The sequence below is a fragment of the Phascolarctos cinereus genome, unplaced genomic scaffold, assembly GCF_003287225.1.
Source record: "Phascolarctos cinereus isolate Bilbo 61053 unplaced genomic scaffold, phaCin_HiC Scaffold_7;HRSCAF=346, whole genome shotgun sequence".
Taxonomy (NCBI): domain Eukaryota; kingdom Metazoa; phylum Chordata; class Mammalia; order Diprotodontia; family Phascolarctidae; genus Phascolarctos; species Phascolarctos cinereus.
The window spans coordinates 32,590,664-32,616,084 of record NW_027556180.1 but is presented as its reverse complement, the minus strand read 5'-3'; the positions used below and the strand labels follow the sequence as shown (position 1 = coordinate 32,616,084).

The following is a 25,421-nucleotide window of genomic DNA, read 5'->3' as shown; positions in this document are numbered from 1 at the left end:
ATGGAGAAGCAAGGAGTGGGGCATGGCGGTCAAGAGCATAGCACATTCACAATCCCATCATCCTGTTTTTACCTGCTTCAGGGTTTCCTCCTCTCTCTTTTCTCTCAAAAACAAGCCAAACGAGATATACTATCCATGTCCTAATCTCAGAGAAGGAAAACCCCCAGAGGCCACCTTGTCCAGTCTGTAACTGATCTAGAATCCCCACTACAGCGTACCTGAGCAGTGGCCATGCAGCCTTGGCTCGAACACTTCCAGTGAGGAAGAATCAATTACTCTCAAGACATTCCATTTGTGAATAGCACCCATCTATAGTGTTTTTGGTTGTCATCGATATCAAGTCTAGTTACCTCTTTGCCCCTGCCACCCCTTAATTCTAGTTCTAGGATCAACAGAATAAGTCTATTCTTTCTTATACATGAAGGTCCTCCATGCTTCTTGACCTAGTCTAGTACCTGCCAAAAATGAGATGTGTTGGTGTGGCATGACTTCTTATGGAAGAAGACGTGATGGCTCATTTTAAGTACTGCCTCATATTCTAATTTTTCACCAGCTATCCCCTTAATATAATATTCTTGAATTTTGGCAGGAATCAAAGCCAGGCCCACTGGCCTGTTGTTCGGAGACTCCCAGGCTCCCTGGTCTACTCTTTGGAGACTCACAGGCCCTCTGGCCTGCTGACTTGGAGGCTTCTCTTCCTAGAAAACCAGAACAAATGCCCTTCTCCAGTACTGGGCTAGCTCTCCCATTCTCCATAGTCTTTCAGAGACTATTCACAGGGATTCGGCCGCCACATCTGCCAGTTCTGTCACTGGCCAGGGGTGCAGTTCATCTGGGCCTGGTGCCTGGAATGTTCCAAGGGCAGCAAAGTGAGGAATTTATAAACTGTGTTAACATTAGATATCAATTCCTAGCTGCTTTTGTTATCCTCAGCCCAAAGACAGAGAAAACAGAAGGAAATGGAGAACTGAGAAGCTCTGCCTTGCCTTACTGTTTCATCTGTCCCAAGCAGCAAGCCCTATCTATCCTTTGTTTGTTCCCTTCTTTTTTTCCCAATAAAGCTAAAAATTGTTTTCCTTAGCCTTCTTCACCAAGCAGTTTGTTCTGTACAATGCCCTCCTGCTTTTCTATGCATCCCCTACGATTTGGATTTACCTCCCTCTTCTGTACATTCTCCCCCCCCACAGATGTGAGTTGTCAAACATTTGAAATGCCTACTCTGTGCCAAGCACTGGGGAAACAAAAAAGGGCAAAAACAGTCCTTGCCCTCAGGGAGCTCACAACCTAATGTGGGGAGGGGATAAGGAAGCAACTAGGTGGCTCGGTGGATAGAACGCTGGGCCTGGAGGCAGGAAGACCCAAGTTCAAATCTGGCCTCAGACACTAGCTGTGTGACCCTGGGGAAGTCATTTAACCTTGTTTGCCTCAGTTTCCTCATCTGTAAAATGATCTGGAGAAGGAAATGGCAAACCATTCCAGTAGCTTTGCCTAGAAAACCCCATAGACAGTATTGGCATGCTATGGACAACCAGACAATAGAAAGAACAATATGCCCACAGCTACCTATAAACCAGGTATGAGCAGGATACCCAGGAGATAATCACTGAGGGAAAGCATGATGATTAAGGGGACCAGTAAAGGCTTCTTTTAGAAGGTTGAATTTTAGCTGAGATTTGAAAGAAGCCAGTCCAAGAGGTGAAGGGGAGAAGGGAAAGAAACCTAAACATGCCATGGGGAAAGACAGTAAAATGCAAGAAATTGAGGGCTGGAGTGTCTCGTATGAGGAACAGCAAGGCGGCCAGAGTCCCTGGATCATAGAATATGTGATGGGGACTAAGCCATGAGAGAGAAGACTGGAAAGGTCCAATGAGGCAGGTTATCAGAGGATTCCCAGAGCATTCATAGGTCAACAAGAATTCATTAAGCACTTATTCTGTGGCACTGTGGGATACACATGCCAAGAATTAAACAGTCCCTGCTTGTGTTCAACATTTGGCATGTGTTTCTTTTGATAAACACAAAGTGAATAAATACAAATTCATTTAAATACAAGGTAGTTTGGGAGGGAGGACAGGCGCTAGCAGTCAGTATCTGAGTTGTGTCTTGAAGAGAGAAAGGGGTTCTCTGAAGCACAAGGGTAAGGATGAATATCTTCCATTCAAGGGGATGGCCAGAGGAAAGCACAGTCGCCAGACATGGAGGACAGAGAGGAGGCCAGTGTGGCTGAATCACAGCATTCAGGAGGCGGAGTAAGAACATCCAATGAGACTGCAACAATAGGTTAGGATGAGACTTTAAAAGCTAAACAGAGGAGTCTATAGCTGATCCTAGAAGGGAGTCACATGATCAGAACCATGCTTAAGGAAAATTGCCTAGGCAGCAGTGTGTAAGTTGGACTGGACTGATGAGAACTTTGTGGTGAGGAAACCACTATTGTAACAGTCTCAGCAAAATGGGATGATGAGAGTTTGAATTAAAATGGTAGCTGTTTGAGTGAAGTGAAGGAAAAGAACATGAGAGAGACTCTGAATGAAAGTAGAAATGGTCAGATTAGCAACTGATTGGATCGGGGGGGGGTGAGAGATGGAGGCGTTGGGGATGATATCCAACTTACAAACTTGGAGGACTGGGAAGGTGGAGGTGCCTAAAAGAGAATTAGGAAAGTTTGGAGGAGAGGGGATATTTGGGGGAATGCTAACGAATGCAGTTTAGGACATGTTTTGGACATCCAAATAAGAGCTTTTAGATAAATCCTCCATTTTCTCCCCATTCCTCTTTGCTGCTTTAGAATTTTGTTCTTGAGAACTTCTCATTCCTTCTGGACTTAGTTCACGGGATCCTATGAGCCTTTTAAAATATACTACCCCAGACTACTCCTAGTTTTCCCTTCTTCTGTTAAAAATTCAAAGACAGAGTGGTCACTTTCTCAAAAACTCCTATCATTTATACCCCAGAAAAGTTGTTCCTTGTCACTGAGAATTAGATCCCAAAGAGAAGTTCCTTTCATTGTGTCCCCTACCTTTTCTTTGAGGCAATCAGGGTTAAGTGACTTGCCTAGGGTCACACAACTTGTAAGTGTCTGAGGCCAGGTTTGAACTCGGGTCCTCCTGCCTCCGGGACTGATTCTCTTTTATTGCCCCACTTAGCTGCCCCATTTCCTTTTACCATTTGAAGGATGAAATTTTCATTAAAGCAAGGCAAGAAATTATTAACTGCTCCGCCTTTGTCAGGGAGAACTGGCCACAGCACAGCTCCTTGATTATGCTCATGGGCCAGACTTATCATCTGGTTCTCCTTTCTGTCCAGGTGGTCTGTAGTATGCTCCATTGACAATATCACTTTGGTCTCTGCCACAGTTGATGTTTACTCCAATGCTGGCTGCCATTCCTCCCTCTTTCTTCCTGGATTTTTTCACTTCAGTAAATCCACTTACCATATGGTGTTATTTCAACCCCCTAGCGTCTTTTACTGCCCTGTTCCTTTGAAATAAAGTATACCCCTGAAGAGTCGTGACTCTCATTTCACTAATTCTGAGTGATACCTGTGAGGTCCTTTTTGATTCATTGAGATAATGAATGCAGCTCATGGTACTTGTAACTTCAAGTATTTATGTATAGAAATAATCCTGCCATGTCTTTTATTTTTTACTCTTTTCCTGAATTTTGCCTTCTGTGAACTTCAAATATCTGGCTATTTTGGATAATCTATTTGCACATTATAACCATATTCTAAGGTGTCCAGCTTGTTGAAATGGAGCTGTCTCTGTCTTCTTTCCTTTTCAGATTAGATTTCTCTAGATAAATAGGTGGCTAGGTGGTGCAGTGGATAGAGAAACTTGGTCTAGAGTAGGGGAAGACCTGAGTTCAAATTCAGCCTCAGTTACTATGTGGCCCTGGGCAAATCACTTAACTTCTTCCTTAGTTTCTTCATCTGTAAAAGGTGAATAATAATAGCACTTCTCACCCAGGGTTGTCATGAGAATAAAATGGGATTATATTTGTGAAGTGCTTTGTAAACCTAGTTATTATTATAATATAGATTTTTATTAAGCTTTGTTAGGTACACTCTGCTCCTAGTTAGGAAGCTATTCATTTGTCATTTAAGCTGTGATTCTCTGGATCCAAGTCCTGGTAGCAAACACCATCTTCTTAAACATCACATTCACTTCCGCGGTCTCCTGTCTCTTCTGACGTGCTGGAATTTGATTGACGGCAGTCATGGAAACCCACTTTGTGCCCTGAAGGGCTTTCTTCAATTTCTTGACCAAGACTTCTTCTACATTCCTCTTGCCACCTCCCTCCCCCTCCCACATGAATCACTAGAAGGGAAGCAGTCATGTGGTTTAGCAGGTCTTTGGAAATTCTTCATCACCTGCAGTCTCTCTATTACTATCAGGTCAGCAAGCAGCTGCTTCTGCTGACCTGTGCTGGATCAGCTCTGCTCACCTGATGGTACTTGTTTATCGTCATCCTCATGGAAGGGCTAGCAGCTGCACTCTCTTAAGGTCCAGCTCTGCCCTTTCTTCCTCCCTCATCACCAAGAGCCTCCTGTGGGTCAGGTGCTCATTGATCAAGAATGGCTTACTTATAGTTTTACCTCCAAACAGGGAGACAGATTAAAATCAAGGAACTGCAACATTAAAGTTGCATTAGTCATTTCATCTAGCCTTTCCCATTGCATTAATCTTAGCTGCATTATCCCTGACAAATGGTCATCTGGCTAGAGTTTATAGACCTTCAGTGACAGAGATATACTACTTGCTCTGCTCCTTCTATTTTTATTAGCCCTATCTCTTTTATATATGTGGATAATGTATATGTGTGTATGTATATATACGTGTATACGCAGTACACATTATATACATACACTGACCCTAGAATCAGGAAGACCTGAGTTCAAATTCACCTTCAGACATTTACTTAGCTATGTAACCCTAGGCAAGTCTCTTAACCTCTGCTTGCCTCAGTTTCCTCAAATTTAAAGTGGAACTAATAATAATACCTACCTCCTAGGGTTATTTTGTTGTTTGAGCTTCTAATGAGATGATATTTGTAAAGCACAGAGCATGGCACACATAGCAGATGCTATATAAATGTTATCTATTATTGTCATCATTATTATTTTAATTTCTCCCTGACATTCACTGCTCCTCCTGTGTGTGACATTCTTCTGCCCTCCAACCTCCTAGCATATGTCAACATTCCCCTTTGCCTCATCATGTCCTTTCTCTTTCATCTTTGTTTTTAACGTGAAATCCTTCTTCCTTTTTTTTTTTTAAAGGAACACTTTATTCTCCCTGATACCTTGAGAGTAGAAAGGCTTTCTTTAAGCACCCAGATCTTCTAGGAGGGAGACCATGTTAGTCTTTGAGCAGAGACAACAGTCACTTGGCTGTTAGAGTTATAAATATAGCATCCTCCATGTGGGCTACTGCAAAAGGTCCTTGCTCTCCCTATTTCCTGAAAGTGAAAGCCTCCATTCTTTGTCCCCTGGAGAAATAGTCTGGTGAATTACTAGTGGGTGTCTTCAATTCCAGATATGTCACTTGTTAGCACCTTGACCCCCATAATCTCTGCCTCTGTCTTACCCATCTGTCCCACTTAGTCTTTTTTTTTTGAGGCAATTAGGGTTAAGTGACTTGGACAGGGTCACACAGCTAGTGAGAGTCTGAGGCCAGATTTGAACTCAGATCCTCCTCACTCCAGGGCCAGTGCTCTATCTGCTGCACCATCTATCTGCCCCTCTACTTAGTCTTTGTTACATCCTCCACTTCCTCTTCCTCAGCTTTGGTCCCTTTTCTCTCCTCCTCCAACTTCCCAAGTTGCTCCAAATTTTCCCTCCCCAAATGAATCTTGTGCATTATTCCCGGCTCTACATCTCCTTTATGATTCCTTTTCTTTCTTCTGCACAAGTCATTATCTGACGACTCCTCCCACTCAGCCTTTTCCCAGGAAGCTAGAAGTAGAATGATCACTTTGGCTTCTAATTCCACTGGAACTTTTGGGTTTCAAAACCATAGTGTTCCATTGAAATTAGGAATGTCTTAGAGCTTGAATGTTGGCCCAGAAGAAAAGGCGAGGTGGTTGTTGCCACATAATTGCAGACATTTACTTTACAGAACGGTGTCTTCACCCAATGATTGAGTATTATGGGAAATGTTAGTAGATCAATGAATATTATCTTCTGGCTAGCTGATACTCATTTACTCATTAACAAGGCTGCCTCTGTCACACACAATTCATTGCAAAGTGACCCATACTTGTCAGGAGAACATTCTTTGAGTATTGCAGTCACTGGATTGTTAGAACTTATGCTAATAATAATGTCATCATCAGAGATCTAAGGGCAAAGAAACACTGAGGGAGGTATCACAGTACAAGGTAAAGAACACCAAATTCAGAGGCAAATTCTTTGCATTTGAATCTTAGCTTTTCCATTTATTTTGACCATTAGGACTCACTTTCATCTGTAAAATGTTTATACTATAGAGAAGAACAGAAAGGCATGGTATTTCTTGGTGTCAGAAATGTAGAAGCAACTAGGGGACACAGATGGAACACTGGACTTGGAGTCAGGATGATATGAGTTCAAAATCTGCCCCAGATGTATGTCAGCTGTGTGACCCTAAGCAAGTCACACAGCTTCTGTCTGCCTCAGTTTCCTTATCTGTCAAATGGAGATAATAATAGCATCTCTCTACTAGGGTTGTTGTAGTGATAAAATGAGATAATATTTGTAAAGTGCTTTTCAAACCTTAAAGTATTATAAAAATGCTAGTTATTGTTATTATTATTGTTGTTGTTGTTGTTACTATTATTATCACTAGCTATGTCAAGCAAGTTGCTTAACCCATCAGTGTCCTAGGCAAGTCAGTAAGTCTGTAAGTTCCAGAGAGTGGAGGGGGTTTCCTCACAAGGCACTTCCTAGGCAGTGAAGTCACAGATCTTGCCCTAACAACCCCACAAAATTGTTGTGAAATACCATTAAGGTCAAACATACCTTTCCATTGTAAAATCATATGGAGGTAAGTATTGCAGTAATTGAGCCCAGCAATCCAGTAAGGGTTTTTTAATTACCTGCTATGCTCTAGGCACTGGGGATATTGAAACCAAAAGTGAAATGATATTTCTCCCTCAAAATATTTGGATTTTACTGAGGGAAAACAATATCTTCACAGGTAAGGAAATGGTATAAAAATTAGTATAAATATGAAATAAATATAAAAGAAAATTAGTGTAAATAGGGACAAAGTCATGATGACCACTGAGGGAATCAGGAAAGGCTTCTAGCAGGAGGTGAGATTGATCTAAGCCTTGAAGGAAGGGAGGATTCCAAGGGGCAGAGGTGAGGAGGTAGAGCATTCTAAGTACGGAGGTCAGAATGTGGCCAAGGATGGAGATGGAGGTGAGAGACAGAATATCTTGTGCAGGAAACAGACCCAGTGTGGCCTGTTTGGCTGCAACATCAAATTTGTGAGGAGAAATGAGGTGTAGTCAGCCTGGAAAGGTGAGTGGGAACCCAAATGTGCAATAGTCCAGGTGAGAGGTGATGAGGACCTGAGCCAGGAAGATGGTGGCATGAATGGAAGGGATATTGCTGGAAAGAGTCAACAAGACTTTGCAGCTGGTCATATGAGTATGAGAGCAGGAAGGAGCCAAGATCAATGGATCCATGAAGCATTTATTAAGCTCCTACTATATACCAGTCACTGTGCTAAGTGCTCCAGAGAACAGAGACAAATTTGGAAACCTGGGAGGGATCTCAGTCAATATCTAGTCTGACCCCCTTCATTTTACAGGAGAGAAAACTGAGAACCAGGGAGGTTAGGCAGTTTGATCAAGGTTATACAAGTAGGTTGGATTTGAACCAGGTAGGGCTCTTGCTTAAAATGCGTAATATTAATTCTAAATGAACTCATTTTCACACTGGGGTGGCTCTGGGAGCTCACTGACATATGTACGCCCTCTAGTGGCTCAGATTGTAATCCATCTCCACCTTCTCAGCCTGTCCACCATTTCTCCATGTTCTCCTATAAATCCCCCCTAACACATTATAGTCCACTGTGCAGCTGTACAGTTGAATGAACGAGAGAAATTCACTTGCTGGCTAATATAGCATCACCTTCACTTAAAAATGAAAACAATAAAATGCCAAATATACAAAAAATCCAAATGGATAAAGCAGAGACACTTAGGGAGCAAGAATTATTTTACAGAGACCCCCACCATGATTTTCCTTTAAATAGTCAGACCCTTCAATTGATTTAAAGCATTTCTTTGATAAAAGTGTGACATTCAGTTTCTGTCATCCCATCCACTATATAAAGTGAAAGACACCCAGGAGAGATAGCTCCTTAGAGTTAAAGTCGGCTGGACTGAGAATCAGGAGAGACGTGGGCTTTACTACTGCCTCTGAGGCTTACCAGCAATGTGAACATGGACAAATCACTTCATGTGGGCTTCAGTTTCCTCATCTGCAAAATAGGGATGAGAGGAAACTAAGTTTAGTGCTTAGAGAGATAGAGTTGTCATCAAAGAAGACCTGAATTCAAATTCCACTTCTGAAATATACTTGCTCTGTCACCCTGAGCAAGTCACCTAACCTTGTAGTGCCCCAAGGCAATTCTCTAAGATGTAGATGCCAGTTTAAAAATAGGTCACAGGAGGGGCAGCTAGGTGGTACAGTGGATAGAGCACTGGCCCTGGAGTCAGGAGGACCTGAGTTCAAATCTGGCCTTAGGCACTTACTAGGCACAAATCTGGGCAAGTCACTTAACCTGGATTGCCTCAAAAAAAAAAATAAGGTCACATATATATTAGTAAAGGGAGTTTCACCACCAATGAAATTACTGGTCTGGTCCCCTGGCGTCCCCCTCCCCTCCCATTGCATATAAGGATATATTGATTGGTATTGTACAATGGTGTTACTATTTTTGTGGGGTCTCCCCACTCTGGTACACATTACAGCCTGTTCACACCTTGTCATCTACACCATTTGTATTTCTCAGCTATGCTTCTAATCCTATCCTGATGGGTGGCAATGTAATAGATCTATGTTTACTATTTGATTAATATCTCTTTTCATTTTTAACTCCATTGAGAATGATTTGTTATGAATTCTGAAAACAATTCACAATTCGTGGTCAACGAGGATGTGCGAAACAGAGTGGTCATACAATGATGGGCTTCCTAAATTAAGTGAACAAAGTCCAGTCCTCTGTTACGATGATTCTAGTATCAGCAGCAAGATGGAGAAATGGATAGATCATTGGGCCTAGAGTCAGGAAGACCTGAGGTCAAGTCGACTCCCAGACACTTATTAGTTGGGTGACTCTGGGCAGATCACTTAATTCCGTCTGCCTCAGTTTCCTTTACTGTAAAATTGAAATGATAACAGTAATATCTGCCTCCCAGGGTTGTTGGGGGCATCAAATGAGATAGTGTTTGAAAAGCACTTAGAATAGTGCTTCATACATAGTAGGCACTGAAGAAATTCTTGTTCCTTCTCTTTTTTTGTCTTTTTAGTAAAGCACCAGCTTATGTCAGGATAAAGATCTGTATTGTTCATCTTGAGTGATTCTGTGGGACTTACCTATGTCCTTGCAGGTGGCTAATAGTGAAAGATTCCTTCTTACTCTACATGAAGCCCGACAGTGGAGCCATTGCTTTTGTCCTTTTGGTAGACAAAGAATTCAGCATTAAGATGGGGAGGAAGGAAACTGACACAAAATATGGCCTCCGGATTGATAATCTTTCAAGGTGAGAACTTTTAGCTACTTCCAATATTTTCAAAAGTTGTTCTTTCACTTCTCTTATGCATTTTGAAAAGTTTTGGTTCTGACTGTATTTACATGGATTGATGTCATTAAAATAATGCATGATTGAAATCGTAGATGGCCTAGTTAGAGACAGGGATGACCGTGTGTTCCATTGGTTTCCTCAAGAGGTCAAGAGTGTGGGAGATCCATTATGTTAGTTATGGAAGAGATAGATAGATAAAGATTGTGCAAGATGGGCTGGCAGGAATGGGGGATGATTTGTTCACTGGAAGGAATATTGACATTTACAAGATTGATGTTGGAATATTTTAATGATGTGCATCCGTTTTTGAGTGATAGCAGTCAACAGAAAGAGAGAGAGAGAGAGAGAGAGAGAGAGAGAGGAGAGAGAGAGAGAGAGAGAGAGAGAGAGAGAGAAGTGGAGATGGAGAGAGAACCAGCCCCAAAGCTAGGAAGACCCAGTTTCATGTTCCATTTCTGACATATCCTGGCTGTGTGACCCTAAAAAATTTACTTAACCTGGGAAAATGACTTAACCTCTTGGTGCCCCCAAGAAATTTTCTAAGACCCTGAGTTGCAGAGAAGATGCTGATTTGTATTAATAGGGAGAATTTCCTCATGGATGATGGGGTGAAATAATTTACAAGTTCAGTCCTATTTCACTAAAATGTAGGTACTGTGGGAATATTGTCGATACATTTAATCCTCAGTCTACATCCTCAGAATAGAAATTTCATTGTAGAAATGGAACACAGGGCATCATTTATGCCCCCTAACCCTCCTTTCTTCTTCTCTTTGTAGGACACTGATTTTGAAATGTAACAGCTACAGGCATGCGCGGTGGTGGGGCGGGGCCATTGGCGAATTTATCCAGAAACATGGTGCCAACTTCCTCAAAGAGCACAGGTTTGGATCTTACGCTGCGATTCAGGAGAATACCTTGGCCAAATGGTAAGGATGAGATCCATAATTTCAGAGCATCTATGAATTTGGATGGGGAAAAATTCTATCTTTATTTTGAATAATCTCTCATTATAATTAGCATTTGTTTCCATTAGGAATGTAGGTGACAAACCACAACAGTATTAGTGGAACTTTTGACTTTATTACTAATAGAAATCACAGATGTTTTCATATCACATCACAGTTGTTGTAAGTCATTACTTTGGAATTTCTATAGTTATTAGACCCACCATTAAATGACAAGTGATTGTAGTCTTCCTGTCTATAGACTGTATTTTAATATAATTGGTTTTGTTTGTAAACCTATGTATTTTATTTAATGCAATTAAAAAGTTATTCTGAGAAGGGGTCTTTAAATTTTCCCAGATTGTCCAAGGGGTCTAGGACACACAAAAAGGTTAGGAACCCCTGACCTAAGGCTTTCTTTCCTTAGTATTCTACACTATAATTAGAATAATAAAATAGAATTAATGTGATCTTTTAAAATTTGGATGGTGTTTCCCTTTCCTTTTTTTTCGAAAGGTGTTTGCCATCATGTGGAAGAACGGGCAGAAATGAAATTTCCTACTTAGGTATCTTAAGAATTTTTTTCCAGTGGATGAGTTTATGATGGGTTTTCAATCTTGCAGGCTGAGCTCTGTACCTTCAGCCATATAAAAAGTACACAGGACTTTTTCTTCTTGGTACATTAGAGAATCAGTGTGGTAGGATGGAAAAGTCCATTATAGAGTTTAAAATTAGAAGGTCTAGGTTCAAAACCTGTGTCACTTAGCTCTGTGGCCTTGGACAAATCCCCCAAACTCTCTGAGACTTGGTTGCCTCATCTGTAAAATGAGAGGGTTTAGACAAGATTGCCTCTTCCTGGTCGAGGTCTGTCATCCTATAAATATTCAAAGGGTTTACTTGCCAGTTAATTTTCCTCTAATAACAAAGCACATTCAGGTTGAATTTGTTTTCTTTACCCACCCATTAATGGCTAGTAGTTATTGTGAAGTGTTAGAAGAGAAACTTTCTGGGGTTTCGTGCTGAGAGCCAGGACCCTCCCATTAGTGGTAAATGACCTCTGGCTCCAGAGCTCTCTGGCTATCCCCTCTGCTCAGAAAGTCACCCTCTGAGGGCCCCAGAAGCATCATTAGTAATCACCCTAATTTTACATAAACTAAAACCATCACCTATAATAACCAAAAGGGTCAAGGCAGTATTTCCTAACCTGGGACTCAGAAATGAAACAGAGTACAGGAAGGCCTAGGTTCAAATTCTGCCACAGCCATTTAACTAGCTGAATGACAGTGGGGAAAGTCATTGGACTTCTTTCATCTTTAACATGAATAGGAGAAAGCTCTGTAGCTTCTTCTGAAGAAGAGTTTTCTGTAGCTCTTCTCCCAAAGGGTTGTTATTAGGATCAGACAAGATAGGGATAAATAAAGGACTTTTCCGACCTTCACCTGCTACGTGGAAATGTTATTTCTGCCTGTTATTTGTCAGATTTATCCTTGAACCAGTTAGGGAGAATTGATTACGCCACTCTTTTTACTGTACTCTTTAAGGCAGAAAGAGAAATTTTCAATCTATGTTTGCTGGCTATGTCAAACCGTTTATTGTTTTTATTAACCCTATAGCATTCCTTGAGAGAGCAGCATGACATATATGGTGGCTACGAGGTTGGATTTTAGAGTCAGTAAGACTTGGATTCAGATTCTTCCTCTGACTTATACTAGCTATGTGCCTGGGCAAGTCATTTAACCTCTCAGTGTTCTGGGCAATTGTCAGACTGTAAGGTGCAGATTTGTGGTCAATATATATCTGTAGATGTGAAGTTATCAAGACCATGAGCTGTCCATTTCACATCTGTAGAGGGAGTCTCCATACTGGGAATATTTTTCACTGATGAAATCACAGATGAAATGAAATGAAAACAAACTCTGATGCTTTGCCATGAGAGATTTGATTTTCTTTTCAGTGAAAATTTTAAAAAATACCTGTTTGGTTTTTTGCAGGTATGTTAATGCAAAAGGGTATTTTGAAGATATAGCAAATGCAATGGAAGAAGCTAAAGAAGAGATTTTCATCACAGATTGGTGGTTAGTATTCACAAATGGGGATCTGGTCCAAAGGTCTCCCCCTTCGATGTTTCCCACAATGTGGGGCCCTGTGCAAAAGACTTACATTATGGAAACTAACATCATGACCAGATGGTCTGACAGTGGTCTGAACCAACTCATGGCTCAAGTCTGCGGTCAAAGGCCTTTTCAGAAAACTTGGCATCCAGGCAGGGCCTTAATGTCTTCAGCCTGGAGATTTCTTTTTCTGTTGTTTGGAAGAGAGACGCCCTACAGTTGACTTCAGTGAGGGCTGCAGGGCTGAGTGGGTGTGACAGTTCAATGATAAAGCCTTCATTTGGCCCTCCCTCTGATTTCTGGGGACTTTGCTGCTGGCTGCAGAGCACATGTCCCTCTGAGTCTTATTTCTTGGATACTGCAATAGTCACATTTGTGGGTCATCGTTAGAAATGTCAGATAGAATGACTGGAACGATTGGCTATGCAAGATGGGTTTCTAATTCATTAGCTCTGAATTAAGCTCAGGCTTTCTCACGCCTCCATTTAAAGTCTGTGACAGCTCCTGTTAAAAATTAGTAGTGGAAGCTTCAAAGAGAAAACCCATTCAGACAGAAGGAAGGTATATTCCTGGAGTCTTCGTGTTTTGACTTGGTCTCCTGCCTAGCTGTCTTTGCAGTCAAAATCCATAGGACAGAGCAAAAAGGCGTCTTGGAAGTGTTCGGCTATAGCAAATGTTGTTATTTTCCTTCTAAGAATTCAGTTTCCTAGTGATCTCTCTCTTTTTTTTAAAAAAAGAATGTTTCTTCCAAAAGCATATTAAAAGCAGAGGGAGACCACATGTGTGAAGTGGAAAAATACCACCTGAATGTAGGCAATATAATACAATGGGATGTAGAACAATGCAATATAATGTCATGCCATACATAGAAAACAGTGCAAAGCCATACAGTGCAATACAATATGGTGATAACTAGCTTAATGATTCTAAGGTTTTTAAGAATAATCAGTCATTAAACCAACAAGCATTTATTATTGCCAAGCACCAACCGGCTCTGTTCTCAAGGAACTCATGCTCTGTCAGGGGAGACGTATCAAAGTATGTGAATAAATATTGATAAAATAATTACCAGGTCAGGTTGTGTGGTGCACACCATACTGGAGTCAGAAAGAGCGGAGTTAAAATTCTGCCAGTTTGGGTGAACTGTAGAATTTATATAGTACTTTAAGATTTGCAAAGTGCTTCCCATGTGTTGTCTCCTCTGGGCCTCACAGCAACACTGTGGGGTGTAGGTTTAGCTAGGTACCAGTCAGTGCGTATAATGAGTCCCCTGCAGAGGTCAGATCTATTTGAATTTGCACCATTCAGAGTTATAATTATGCAAAATATGGTTATTGGTTCTAGGCCAATAGAAATATGCAATGCACATTTGAATAATGCTACCTGACCACTCCATCTCCCCCAAGGGATTCTTTATTCTCACTCATTGAGTTCTAGCTGTACTACAGGTGATTTTACAGATGAAAAGACCCAAGGTTCAGAGATGTATTGTACGTGATCATAATTAGTAAGTGTCAGAGCCAGGATTTGAACCCAAGTCTCTGCTGACTCCAAATCTAACACTCTTTGCGGTAGGAGGACCTTCTCAATTGTTTTTCCTTTCATGCTTCACCCATATAATGTCCCCACCTAGTAAGCACAAGTTGATTGTCAAAACAAAACTTTAAAGCCTGGAGCCTATATGAAATAGAATTCCATATTTAGGAGCCAATTCCCCCCTCCCTTTTTTTTTAATAGTTCTTATAAAGCAAGACCCAGACATGAACGAGACTGTAGCCATAATTGCTGCCATTAAAAACTCATTTCTTGGTTTCTGAAAAAGAATAATGTCTTTCTTGACCCTTCAGAAAAATAAAGCAGGAATTCCCAGTCTTTTAGGTATCTGAAGAGACAGGGTGCTGAATGTTTTCTCTCCTCCTGTCTACCTTCAAATGAGTAATGACTCTGAGACTATTATCTGGTGAAAACACACTCTGAAATCAAAGCTGCCTCCTCCATTCTTGAGGGAAAAATCACTTAGTTTTTCTCAGCCCCAATTTCTTCATCTATAAAATGGGGATAAGAAAATGGGAAGAAGTAATTACTTCCCAGAGTTGCTACATTTTCAAGACCTTCAGCATGAGTGTGGCCCTGGACAATTAGTGCTTGTAAATCTTCAAGAGCACGTGGAGAGCAGAGGTTTAACTGATAACAACCCACGTCAGAAGTAGAGCTTTTTCTCCACATAAGCCAGAGTAATCCAGACTCAAATTGCACAGTTGCCAAAGATTCATCTTTTGACCTTCATGTAGCTAGAGATACTGCTATCAGCACAGAGACAGCTAGCAGAGAAAGGGAACGCAGCAGGCCTGAGGCCATGTCCTTCGATCTGAAAGCACCCTTGAGAGGTCTTGGCAGCTTTCACGCTCCCTACACTCGATGGTCATCTGAGATCCTGCCAACTGTGATTCATTTCTTGAAGTAATGCATAGCCTTCAACAAACCCGACTGAAATAAATATGAGTTATGCATTGGTCCTTCACCATTTAGTGGCAGTGGGGTAGTGCTTATCACAAAACAATTCATTGAGAGAGCTCTTGATACTAAACGTTGGGAAATGAGCTGACCACCTGTCCACCCTTGGAATACTCTCCCTGCCATGAGCCATGCGCTGTAGGAGACTCTTGAATGGGAGAGAGAGTGACATGGTCAATTCAGTATTAGGCACATACTAGGTGTTAGGCACTGCTAGATACCAAGAATTCAAAGACAAAAATGGAACCATCCATACCTTGCATATGTTTAATGAATAAGAGCTTGTTGGCTTTGTCAACAGGGAATCACAATTTCATGGAACTTAAATGAAAACTAAGTTTGTTAAAAGAGAAACGAATGTGTATCATCATCATTGTTGTTACTATTGTTTGTTATCCATGATGGTTGTCCCCTCCCTAGGTTAGCCTAGAAAAGCTTGTTTAGTCATTAAAATACCTGAGTAGCAATTATGCTAGACACTATAGACCTGTCCATATTAAGACCCACTGTGGGGTCTAACAATGAAGTAACAATGTTGCTGCGTTGCTGTTCAGTCGTGTCCAACTCTCCGTGAGCCCGCCTGGGGTTTTCTTGGCAAAGATACCAGAGTGATTTGCCATTTCCTTCTCCAGCTCATTTTACAGATGAGAAAACTGAGGCAAACAGGGTTAAGGGACTTGTCCAGGGTCACACAGCTAGTAAGTGTCTGAGGTGAGTGTTCCTGACTCCAGGCCTGGAACTCTATCCACTGTGCTGCTTAGCTGCCCCTCTTTAAAATATATCCACAGGTTAAATCTTCCCTGCTCTACCCCACACTTGTTATTAAGTAAAGTAAAATCTCTTTCGACACTGGTTGCTGGAGATTAACATTTCCCCAAGGATAAAATCAGATATTGACCACATATGTATTTAAGCAAAATGAAAACTATACTCCCTTCATATTGTTGATAATTGCCCAAAGGAACACTGAGAAATAAATTCAGCCCTTAGTTTAGGGAGTAGACACTCAGCAGTGGTTGTTCTCATGTCTACAATGGTCTCTTTCCTTAGTTCTATCTCTTAAGATTCCCCAACTTCTTTCAAGGGAGGGTGGCACTATCTCCTACATAATTCCTCCAAATCACTTTTATACTCGTTAACATTCTTGCCCTCTTAAAATAACTCTGAGGTCTGGGGCAAAGACTGGACCAGTATGTTAGGGGAGAAAGACAGAGATGGGAGAGTTACTGGGTCAGGACCACCTTAACAGGAACAGACACCTTCCACCTCTGGTCCCATCATGAACCAGCCCTGGGACAAAATTAGAAGTGCATACAGTTTGGGAATAATGATGAACCTAGGCAGAAGTCAATTGAGGAAGAAATGGAAAGGAAAAGAAAGAAGGGAATTAAATTGCTATAACCAAAGAGTCACCTACCCAACCTTTCCCTAATAAAAAACAACCAGTACACATGCTTCCCCCATAGTCACCCACCTTTCTTCTGAGAACAAGAAAGGCAATTTCATTCCCTTCTTAAGGACTACATTTGGTCATCCTAATTATTCATTTATGTTTCCTTTTTTAAGTTTTTACTGAGTGCCAAGAACTGTGTTAAGCACTGGAAATATAAAGAAATGTGAAATGTGAGTTCACATTCCAATGGAGGAGATAATATTTGAATATATAAAGATATATACATACATATATATGCACATGTACAGACACACACACACACACACACACACACATATATACATATATAAATACAGGGCTAATAAGAGTCCCAGAGGCAGGATCTGAAACCAGCACTTCCTCACTCTAAATCTTATGTTCTTTCCCTGATGCCATGATGATTCTCTTCCTTAAAAAGTAAGAGATTTGGATTAGATCACATGGAAGGTCCCTTCCAACCCCAAAAGCCCATGATCCTAGATTCTATACTAGAGAGAAGTAAGCACCCAAGCTATTTTATTAATTTGGACAACTCGAGTAGCAGGCAAGACATGGATGATATACACCTTGACCTGTTTCCATATAGGTTTGATATCTTTCACTAAAGATCTATGTTCTAAAAGCTTTTAATTCCAAATAAGTTTGGAAGTTGAACATTCAGCATGGCTGCATCTATTGAAAATGTTATCCTTAAATTTTTATAGCTCAATACAAAATAATTTATTCATTTATTATTATTATTTATTTATTATGAGTCAGGCACTGAGGATATAAGTACAATAAATGAAACAATCCCTACACTCAGGGAGGTATGTTCAGATGATTGTGGGTAGCACTTTTGTCTTTAAGAATTCCTCAGTTCTAATAAAATTTATTTGTTGACTTCTCAAGGATATTTTGGGGAATGCATTTGTATAATTTGTTGACAGTTTATGAAAGGTAAAGAGCTTTGGGTATATAATTCAGGTTCTGGGTAATTTTTTTCTAGGCATTTAATAGCTGCTAAATGTTTCTGCAACCTGCTAGGATATTTTGTACAACTTCTACCATTTTCTTGCAGAATCTGTGCTCCTTAGTAAATTTGACATCCTTATAACCCTCATGACCCTGATAGCCCTTCTGTAATTTCTGTTGGCCAAGACCTGGTCCCGAGCTCCTGTGATAAACACCTCCATTTCTCCCAAACAAATACAAATGATAACCATTTGTTCAATGCTTGTTTGGTGCCATATTGTTAGATGAATTCATTTGGATGTCATTCATGGCGTGTCTTTTCGTTACGCTGCTGTTTATTATTGTTAGTATTATTATTGCCACCATATATGGGCCAGACTATTTACCAACCAAGGAAACGATAGGGATAAGTTACTCTTGAACCTCTCTCTTATTATTGAGACACAAACTGAAGTCAGTTGACTTTACAGATCATTTGAATAATTTTGGGACTATATGATTTTAGGTTGAGTCCAGAAATCTTCCTGAAACGCCCAGTGGTGGAAGGAAATCGTTGGAGACTAGACTATATTCTCAAACGGAAAGCAGTAAGTACTTGACAGACACATTCCACCCACACCTCCCCCTGAAAAAATTCCTGTTGATTTTTATCATAATCTTTCTTTAGTATTTGGTGGCTCTATGATGTTCTCTGCATGTGAACCCCTTCATGGTAAATCTAGTGACTCCTCTCTCTAAGGTCTCCATTTTTGTTAGTTTCTTTGCTCACACACAAATCATTTCCTGGTGGCCAGCCTTCTGGGACAGGATTCTCTGAATTTAGCGAAGCCAGTCTTCAGATACCTGTTGCATCCTCTGTCTCTGCCCCCCACCCCAATCTTTTTCAGCTTTGTAAAACCTGTGACAGTCTATGTTCCCCTGGCACAGCCTCCAAGAAGCCAGGGTCACCATCAAGCCATGAGGCAGAATTGGAATAGGACATTAGTAGAGAAATATAATCATTCCCCTATTTTTCTCATAATTTATCAAAAAGCAATATGCTGCTTGTTCACAATCTCATTCTCGTAGTGCCATTTTTCTCCATTAATGCTTGACTCTATGGGATGAATCTTTCATAATGCATTCCATTAACAACTCTTATCCCGTCAGCTGTTGTTACAGTCCCAAGTCCTAAAGTAGGATGGAAATTCCTTGTTCAACTGAAAAAAACTTTGCAACATGCCTTAGAGAACATCTAGTTCAACCCTCTCTGTGTCAGAGATGAGGAATCCATGGCCCTTGGAAACAGCCAGGTGCACATCAAGATTAAGTGACTTGCTCTGGGTTCTTCAGCTCAGCAGTGTCAGACATGGGATTTGAACCCGTGCCTCTGTAGACATATAGTAAAAGGCTAGGGATCGAGATTGGACCTATGATTTCTCTGATGTGAGGAATTAACACCAAGGAACTTCTTGTACCAGTGTAGATAGAATTTTCTCTGTAACTTATCATCTTAGAGAGTTGCCTAGAACCCTGAAAAACTGCCCAAGGTCCCACTGATGATAAGTATGTGTCAGAGGCAGGACTTGAACCTGGGCCTTCCTGGATCCTAAGGCCAATCCTCTGTCCATATTCACTACACCTATTGGTGTTATTTTTCAGTCATGTCTGATGCTTTGTGACATCATTTGGGATTTTCTTGGCAAAGACACCGGAGTGGTCTGCCATTGCCTTCTCCATCTCATTTTACAGATGAGGCAAGATCACACAGCTAGTGTCTGAGGCCAGATTTGAACTCATGAAGATGAGTCTCTTGATTCCAAGCCCAGAGCTCTGTGCGCTCTGGCGCCACCTAGCTGCCAATTCAGCATACTCTTCCTCATATAGTAATACCTGAGCCAATCTAAGTGGAATGTGAATGTATCTGTTGGTTAATCAGTAAACATTATTATAAGTTAGTCACTGTGCTAAATGCTAAGGAAACAAAGAAAGATAATTACTGTGAACTTTATCATCATCTTCTCTATCCTGATCCAGGAAGTTAAGCATATAATCTTTCCACTGTGATTTGGAAGGACTCTTGTTTTCTAGGACTTATCATAAAAGTTCCTGGATCAGGGCTGACAACCTGTTTCGACACTTTGCTATATGCCATCTCCTTCTTGGCTTGTGCTTTGCCTTTTCTTCCTCTTCCTTTCCCTATACTCAATATTGCCATACCTCTCCTCCCCTCCTTGTGTTCTTTCTTCTCTTCCGGTGTTTTAACCTACCCCTGGGGACGTTTTATATTGAAGGAGGATAAGCAAGGAAGGGGTGTAGTCAAAGGGATATTTTAGAAATAGTGATCCAATGGTGGCATGTGGCATAGGGGCATAGATTTAGAGCTAGGAGGGGCTTAAGTAATAATCTAATCTAAACCCCTTATTAACATCTGAAGAAACTGAAGCCAGAAATGTAGAGTGACATGCCAAAGGCACCACAGGTCATAAATGGCAGAATTTGGGATCTGAATTCAGATTCTCTAACTCTAAAATGGGTACGCTGTCCACTGCACTACTGAGCCTCCTTTGGATTGGCATGTGGAGAGGCTAGAACAGATTAGATAAGTGCGAAATCAGAAGTAAAGAGCTAGTTTTGGACATGGGCAACTGGAAATGCAAGATTGGAGTTTGAGTCACAGAACGTAGAGTCTTCCATGTCTACCATATCCCTGGCTTAACAGCTCTTCCTATATTTTGGGTTTGTGTGTTTCCATCATCACTGGGTTCATGGGCGCTTGGACCAGTCTTCTATTATGTTAATACCATGGCTTCTCACGGCCCAGATGTTCAGGTGGTGACGGTGACCAACGCTGATCATCCTTTATTATTCTTTTCATGTAAATTCATACTCTCTGAAACTCTTCATTAAATTGCTGAAAACAGCATTAAATCTCCCAAGGAAATGCTGATTTCATTAGATTAATTTCCCTTGTGATGCATTGGTCTCTTTGTCCTTTTTCTTCATCTAGCTTGGCCCCGGCAACATCTAGATCATCAATTTTTAAAACTGAATTGACATTTTCATACTCTCATAAACACCCATAATTTAAATAATTTAGCACCTGAAAGTCACACACTAAATCCATGAACTTTTGCAGTCATGGGAGGATATTTATTCTTGCGTTAATGGGCCCTAGGGTCTCTGAAATTTGATAGAGATGGGCAACCTTTGATATCTGAATAGGGCTATTCTTTGATGGGATGAGTTCCAGAGGCTTTGTAGCAGCCTTCCAGTGTTCCTGGGTTTGTTCACCCCAAACCTATTCTCTTTCATCCAGAATCTATTTAGAGCTCCAGTTACCATAGTATGTTCGTTCAACAAACATTTATTAAGCACCTACTTGTGTACGAGGTACAGAGGATAGAAAGACAACATTCTATGGGAGTTATAGGGGCAGGGAGGGACACAGATAGATAAGTAAATATAAGGCACATATAAAGTAAATACAAAATAATATAGGGTCCAGGAGATGACTGACAACTAGGGCATCAGGAAGGCCCAGTGGAAGAGGAGGCCCTTGAGCTGAGCTTTGAAGAAACCTAGAAGTCCAAGAGGTAGACATGAAGAGGGATTGGCTTCCAAATATGGGGGATAGGGTTTGGGCCAAGGGACAGAGATGAGAGATGGAGGACTGTGTATGAGAAATGGGTTGCTAATACATCAGTTTGACTGGAATTGCTATTGCTTTTCAAGGAAAAAACCCCCAAAATGTAGGGGGAATGTGGGATGGGGGAAAGATCATTGGAATCCAAAGATCTGGGTTCAAATCCCACCTCTGACAATTGCTGCCTATGTCAGTCTGGGAAGATCTGTTTATTTCTGTGGGACTGAATTTGCTGACTTGTAAATGAAGGGCGTGGCCTAAATGAATGGCACAGAAGATAGAGATCTGGACCAGGTTCCGGTCCAGCTTCAGACACTTATTGCTTCTGTTTTGTTATTGTTGGTGTTACTACAAAGAGGTTTGTAATAAATATTTTGATGTCTAGATGACTTAGATTCCCGCCTTTTTGATGTTCCCATGGATCATGCTTATTTTTAAGCTTTATAAGCAAAAACAAACAAACAAACAAACAACAAAAAACAAATGCATGGGTAGTGTGGTACAATGGATAAAGGGCAGACTTTGGATTAGGAAGACTTGGGTTCCAGCCCTGCCTCTGCAACACATAAGCTGTGGGGCTCTGGGCGAGGCACCTAACCTTTCACGCCTCAGTCTTTCCAGCTGTTAGATGGGGATAATAGTTCAAGTACTGGTGGTTGTGAAGTTCAAGATAATATGGAAAGCACTGTATAAATGTGAACATTAATACAATTCGTATCCCTCATTTAAGTAATTTCATAGGGCTTAATTCTGCACACACTCTCTTCTTGTTTTACATTGTATCTAATAATATTAATAAAATTAGACTTTTCTAAAGTCCTTGCCCTCAAGTAGCTTACTTGCTATTAGGGTAACAAAGCAACTTGTACATATAAATAAATACAAAATATACATAAATTAAATACCGGGCAGGGAGTGCGGAGGATGCCAGTAATAGGGAGGATCAGGAAAATTTTTGTGACAAATGAGGCCCTTGAGCTGAACCCAGAATGGAGCCAGGGATTCTGAGAGGCTGAAGTGAAGAAGGAGAGTAACCCAGGCAGGGTAGACAGCCTAGGCAAAATCATGGAGGTGGGAAATGAAATGTCACGTATGAGAAACAGGCAGTTGTCCACTTTGCCTGGAACCTAGAATGGGAGGAGAAAGATGGGTTGGCTCCCAATGGCCAAAGACTTGAAATGATCTGGAGAGGGACACTTTCCACTGAGAACACCAGTTGTGTTTCTTTTCTCTTTTTTCACAGCAACAAGGGGTGAGGATATTTGTGATGCTCTACAAAGAAGTTGAACTGGCCCTTGGCATCAACAGTGAATACAGCAAGAGGACTTTGATGCGCCTGCACCCCAACATAAAGGTCGAGGGTCTCTCTGCATTTCTGTGGGATTCAAAAGCACTTTCCCAGATGTTTTGCATTAGGAATAACAATCATCTATTAAGAGCAACATGTGCATCTTTTTAAAAAACCCTGGAAATTATTCTTTAGAAAGAGACAGGAAGGCAGCATGACACAGTAGAGAGAGATCCAGCCAAAAAGCCAAGATGTCCTAGATTCAAGTCTTGCCTCTAACACCTATTGGCTGTAGGACCCTGGGCAAGTTACCCAATCCCTCAGTGTCCCAGGAAGTTCCCCAAGACTTTAAGTTTCAGAAAAGGTGCTTACTTGCATTAGTAGAGAGAGTTTCCCCACTTGAGAGCTCCCTGGACTAATGAAATCACAGATTCTGTTGTGTGTGTGTGACAGAGAGAGAGAGAGAGAGAGAGAGAGATTCCCATGTTCCTATGCTGATGGAGCTAACTCCTTTAGAATCTCAGAGTTGGAAGGGGCCTATGAGACCCCTTAGTCCAAACCACACCCTGGCAAGGGTTGCCTCCGTTTCATACCTGACAAGTGATCATGCAGCCTTTACTTGATGACTTGCACTGAGAGATGAATAGATGGATGAATGAATGAATGGATGGATGAATGAATGAACAAATGGATGAATGAATGTGTGGATGAATGAAAAGGGCATTTATTAAGCACATACTGTGTACAAAGCACTGTGCTAAGACCTGGGAATACAAACAGAAACATGAAATCATCCCTGCTATCAAGAATCTCACATTCTAATTGAAGAGATAATGCATATGAGGAGGTTTGGGGCTGCACATGAGGTGGAAGGAGCCCATGGCTTTTAGGGTGAAGTGGCAAAGCTGATGGTAGGATAGGAGCCCATAACCTCCCAAGACAGCCCATTCCATCTTATGAAGGAAAAAAATGTGAGGCAATTTCTCCTGACATTAAACCTAAATGTGCCTCTTTGCAATTGCCATCTGTCTTAAGGGGCTACTTGAGTGATCTGGGAATCACTAACATGTTCCTAGCATTGACAGTCATTCTTGATTTATTTTCCAGTGGATAGAGTTTAAATATCAGTTCCAGGCCTCCCTATGCTCTTGGGGTGATCAGAACATACATCCTGCTTGATATTCTCATGGCAAACAGGTCATCAGTTAGGGAAGGCTCTCCAGACCGAAGGTCAAAGAGGGGGCCCTTTTAGAATGAGGAATTCTGTGGGGAAAACCACTTGACATTTTTTCTTGTCCTTCTATCAATAACACCTCATCTGTGCTCTCCCTGGTACAAAACATCAGTGCAATAAGAGACATGAGTGATCCTTGGCTTTGTACCAAAAGATTAGAAGCTATTAGGAAATATGACCCTGTCGCTGAGATACTTCTTGACTCATGGAATTATCTGGAGTTTCCCCTGCTTGTCAGCATAGACAGGATCAAAATATATTTCAATAAGTAGGAGGATAAAAACAATAGAAGGACCTAATTTCTTTCAAATATTGGTTTAAAACATTTGTGGATATTAATTTTGCTATAATTTAGCTTAAAAAGCATTTCTTAAGCACCTCCAGGCACTGGGCATACCGAGACAAGAATGAAATATCTCCTGTACTCAAGGAGCTTATGTTCTGCTGGACAATTGCAATGTCAGTTGCATTTTCAGCGATTTTTATGGCCTGACACTATGAGGCCAGACAAAATAAACGGTCAGTGCAACTGATCTGATGATTCAGAGCTTAAAAAAAAATAATCCTCTTGGAAAATCATCAGAATATATCATACAGAAGTAATTTGGGATGCAAGGGTTGGAATTAAATTGTCTAATCTCAGCCAGTCACTTTTACTTTACTAGGGTAAGACTGCCTTTACTGTTGCATAAAATAATGAGCCTAGTAATATTTTGTTATGTTAGTCTCCAGGGAACTAGGTGGCAGAATGGATAGAATGCGAGCCCTGAAGTCAGAAGGACCTGAGTTCAAATTTGGCCACAGACACTTACTAGCTGTATGACCCTGGGCGAGTCACTTAACCCTGCTTACCTCAGTTTGCTCATCTGTAAAATGAGCTGGAGAAGGAAATGGCAAACCACTCCAGTATCTCTGCCAAGAAAACCCCTCATGGGATCACGAAGAATCAGACACAACAAAAATGACTCAACAACAAAATGTTAGTCTACAGTATCATAAGATTATGGGTTTTAGCCCTCAAATGCAACACTCTCATTTTACAGATGAAAATAGTATAAGTTTAAGTCGCTTGCCCAAGGTCCATCAGCAGCGAGAACAATTGGTATTACATAGACTAACTTCATATTTGTCTAGTGCTTCTCGTACATTATCTCATTAGAACCTCTGAGCGCTCCCTGAGACAGTGGCTTATTTTATCCTAGTTTTCCAGATGAAGAAACTACCACTCAGACAAGTTCAAGTGACTTGTCTATGGTCACATATTTACCTTCCCTCTGAGATTATTTCCAATTTATCTTGTATTTGTCATGTGTATAGAGTTATTTGCATGTTCCCCCCTCCCCAATCAGGTTGTGAGCTCCGTGAGGGCAGGGACTGTTTTTGTCTTTCTTTGCTTCACCAGTGCTTAGCCTGGTGTCTGACACATAGTAGGTGCTTAAGAAATGCTGCTTAACTTCATTGGAAGTGGGAGTTGAAGCAGTTATTCATGACTCCCAGTCAAGAATACTACCCACTA

At 41.0% G+C, this 25,421-nt stretch overlaps 1 protein-coding gene across 4 annotated transcripts in view; it reads left to right on the top strand.

Moving 5' to 3' along the window:
• Positions 1 to 25,421, top strand: part of PLD1 (phospholipase D1) — a 256,470-nt gene that overhangs the window by 143,532 nt on the left and 87,517 nt on the right. For all 4 annotated transcript variants that reach the window (XM_020980417.2, XM_020980414.2, XM_020980429.2 and 1 more), the window contains 5 exons: positions 9,606 to 9,758; positions 10,580 to 10,729; positions 12,739 to 12,822; positions 18,264 to 18,345; positions 22,627 to 22,737. In XM_020980417.2, the coding sequence (XP_020836076.1) occupies positions 9,606 to 9,758; positions 10,580 to 10,729; positions 12,739 to 12,822; positions 18,264 to 18,345; positions 22,627 to 22,737 (580 nt within the window). The remainder of the gene's footprint in view (positions 1 to 9,605; positions 9,759 to 10,579; positions 10,730 to 12,738; positions 12,823 to 18,263; positions 18,346 to 22,626; positions 22,738 to 25,421) is intronic.